Source organism: Trematomus bernacchii, unplaced genomic scaffold, assembly GCF_902827165.1.
Source record: "Trematomus bernacchii unplaced genomic scaffold, fTreBer1.1, whole genome shotgun sequence".
In the NCBI taxonomy this organism is placed as follows: domain Eukaryota; kingdom Metazoa; phylum Chordata; class Actinopteri; order Perciformes; family Nototheniidae; genus Trematomus; species Trematomus bernacchii.
Window position 1 is genome coordinate 594153 of NW_022987826.1, and position 2529 is coordinate 596681.

Here is a 2529-nt window from a genome sequence, read left to right on the forward strand (position 1 = left end):
CCTTAAAAAGGAGCAGAGTGGTTTGAGTCCATTCAACTATCAGCTGTTTAAAAAATAAATAATTTACTATATATTCAAATGAGGCGAGAGGAAGAAGCATCCTTAAGGCTTAATGATATATAATAATCTCCCAACAAAGACATATTGAAACATCCTCTTGCACTCGTTGTATTGCTGTACGTCTCGTATGTATTCATGTTGCCCTGATGGAGGACCCTGGGACTCGATGTCTCCATCTCTAATCTGTAGCTCCTGTGATGATGAAGCTCTGACTCTTTGCATCACATGGCCCGTTCAAACGTGGCCACAAAATGGAAGCTTTAAATCTCAGCGTGTGTTGACCACAGTGCAGCTATGTGCCTTTTCCTTTAGATGTACTCTCCGTGTCACATGACCCTGCCTCACTGCTGCCCCAAGCATTTTTTTGTCTCCTTTTTTTTCGACTCCCCCCCCCCCTCCTGGCTGCTTCTTCTTCTTCTTCTTCTTCTTCTCTGTACTGTACAGTGTGTTGATGTCTCTCGTGGCGGCGATAGGCCTGCACGGATGAAACTCTAACCCCTGCTAGTTTTCAAATGCCCGGAAGCGAGAGAAATATGTAGTGCAGCGATGGGGGTGGGGGAGGCTGAGCACGCTCCATTTGGACGGGGGAGAGAAGGGGGAGTCGTGATGGGGAAGTCAAGGACAATAACAGCTAAGGACAAATGCATCATCCGATACTCATCTCTCATATTCATGAATGTTTTAGTCCGGAGATGCTCGGAGGATGTGTGTGTGCGTGTGTGTGAGAAGCAGCAGCAGTCGCACAGATACAGATACGTAACTCTGAACACACACACACACGTTTTGGTTCCCTATTTACATAAGCTAATCCGCGGCGCTGACCTGGATTGTGTCTGTGCTTTGCCGGAGTCAAAAAACAAAAGTCTGAGAGCAGCGAGGTGGGGGTGGGGTGCAACCGGAGGGGATTATACCCACCAAAAATCATCTCACAGTAATTCACACAGAAATGTCACACACACACAAAAGAGGATGTGAGAGGTGGTGTAATAATGTGTTTAAAGTGAAACACTGGAGGTATTTCTAAACTCACCATTTTCACTGAGCCGGACCCCGAGGCTGGTCACCGAGTCTGTGAGGGAGCGAGAGAAAGTGAAGGAGTCGTCCAGGTGGTGGTGGCGGTGGTGGTGGTGGTGGTGGTGGTGATGGGACGAGGACACATTGGACGAAGAGAAATCATCAAGCTTGATCTTCTTCACCAAAAATGAGCGGGGCATGTTTCAATGGGTAAAAAAAACACAGAGCCGAGAAAAACGCATGAGAGTAGAAAAGGAAAAAAAAAAGACCCGTTGGAAGGAAGGAGCACACGGCCGGGCGGCGGATATAATCCTCAATGTGGAGACCCCAAAAAACATGAGATTTAGAAAGAAAATGGAAACCAGAGGCTGACGGCGACGCTGTGCGAGACTCTCTGCCTCCCCCAGCTTCCCCCCGGAAAAATAAAAAAATAAAAAATAGCGGCGTTCCTGTTCAGCACTGGATAGCTCCTGTGATGCAGCAGCTTCAGGGAGAGAGGGAGAGACACAGAGAGCGAGAGAGAGAGAGAGAGAGAGAGAGAGAGAGAGAGAGGGGAGAGACTCTGTCAGACTAGCTGAGATCAGCAATCACGCCAGGCTTTATACGGGAGATCAGGTGGTCTGCGAAATGGAGCTGCTTAGCTTTAATCCATCAGACGTCCCCGGGGACACACATCAAATTACTACTGAACCGTCTGTGCATTCAGACAGAGCAGAGAGAACACAGCCAGACCCCCCCATGCCCCCCTTCTCCTCCCCTTCCCTCCCCTCTCATGCTCCACGAGGAGGAGGAGGAGGAGGACGAGGAGGAGGAGGACGAGGAGGAGGACAATGGAGATGTGGATGAGAGCACATTCAGTGTCCTGGCCCCCATTGTTTTCAGATGAAGTGGCACAGTTCATGTTTTCTCCCTCATCTCACCGTGTTTCCTCCACAAGTACTCAGATACAAGTACAAGTACTCAGATACAAGTAGAAGTACTCAGATACAAGTAGAAGTACTCAGATACAAGTACTTAGGTAAAAGTAGAAGTACTCAGATAGACGTAGTTAACGTAGAAGTACTCAGATAGAAGTAGTTAAAGTAGAAGTACTCAGATAGAAGTAGTTAAAGTAGAAGTACTCAGATAGAAGTAGTTAAAGTAGAAGTACTCAGATAGACGTAGTTAAAGTAGAAGTACTCAGATAGAAGTAGTTAAAGTAGAAGTACTCAGATAGAAGTATAGTTAAAGTAGAAGTACTCAGATAGAAGTAGTTAAAGTAGAAGTACTCAGATAGAAGTAGTTAAAGTAGAAGTACTCAGATAGAAGTAGTTAAAGTAGAAGTACTCAGATAGAAGTATAGTTAAAGTAGAAGTACTCAGATAGAAGTAGTTAAAGTAGAAGTACTCAGATAGAAGTAGTTAAAGTAGAAGTACTCAGATAGACGTAGTTAAAGTAGAAGTACTCAGATAGAAG

The 2529-nt window shown here is 45.7% G+C and overlaps 1 protein-coding gene across 1 annotated transcript in view; it reads right to left on the reverse strand.

The window, feature by feature from the left end:
• The window catches only part of scrt2 (scratch family zinc finger 2), a 7810-nt gene extending 6224 nt beyond the window's left edge, over positions 1-1586 (reverse strand). Inside the window, exon 1 of the mRNA XM_034151685.1 lies at positions 1091-1586. Coding sequence (XP_034007576.1) covers positions 1091-1274 — 184 coding nt within the window. The 5' untranslated portion in view covers positions 1275-1586. The remainder of the gene's footprint in view (positions 1-1090) is intronic.
• Positions 1587-2529: the final 943 nt, after the last annotated feature.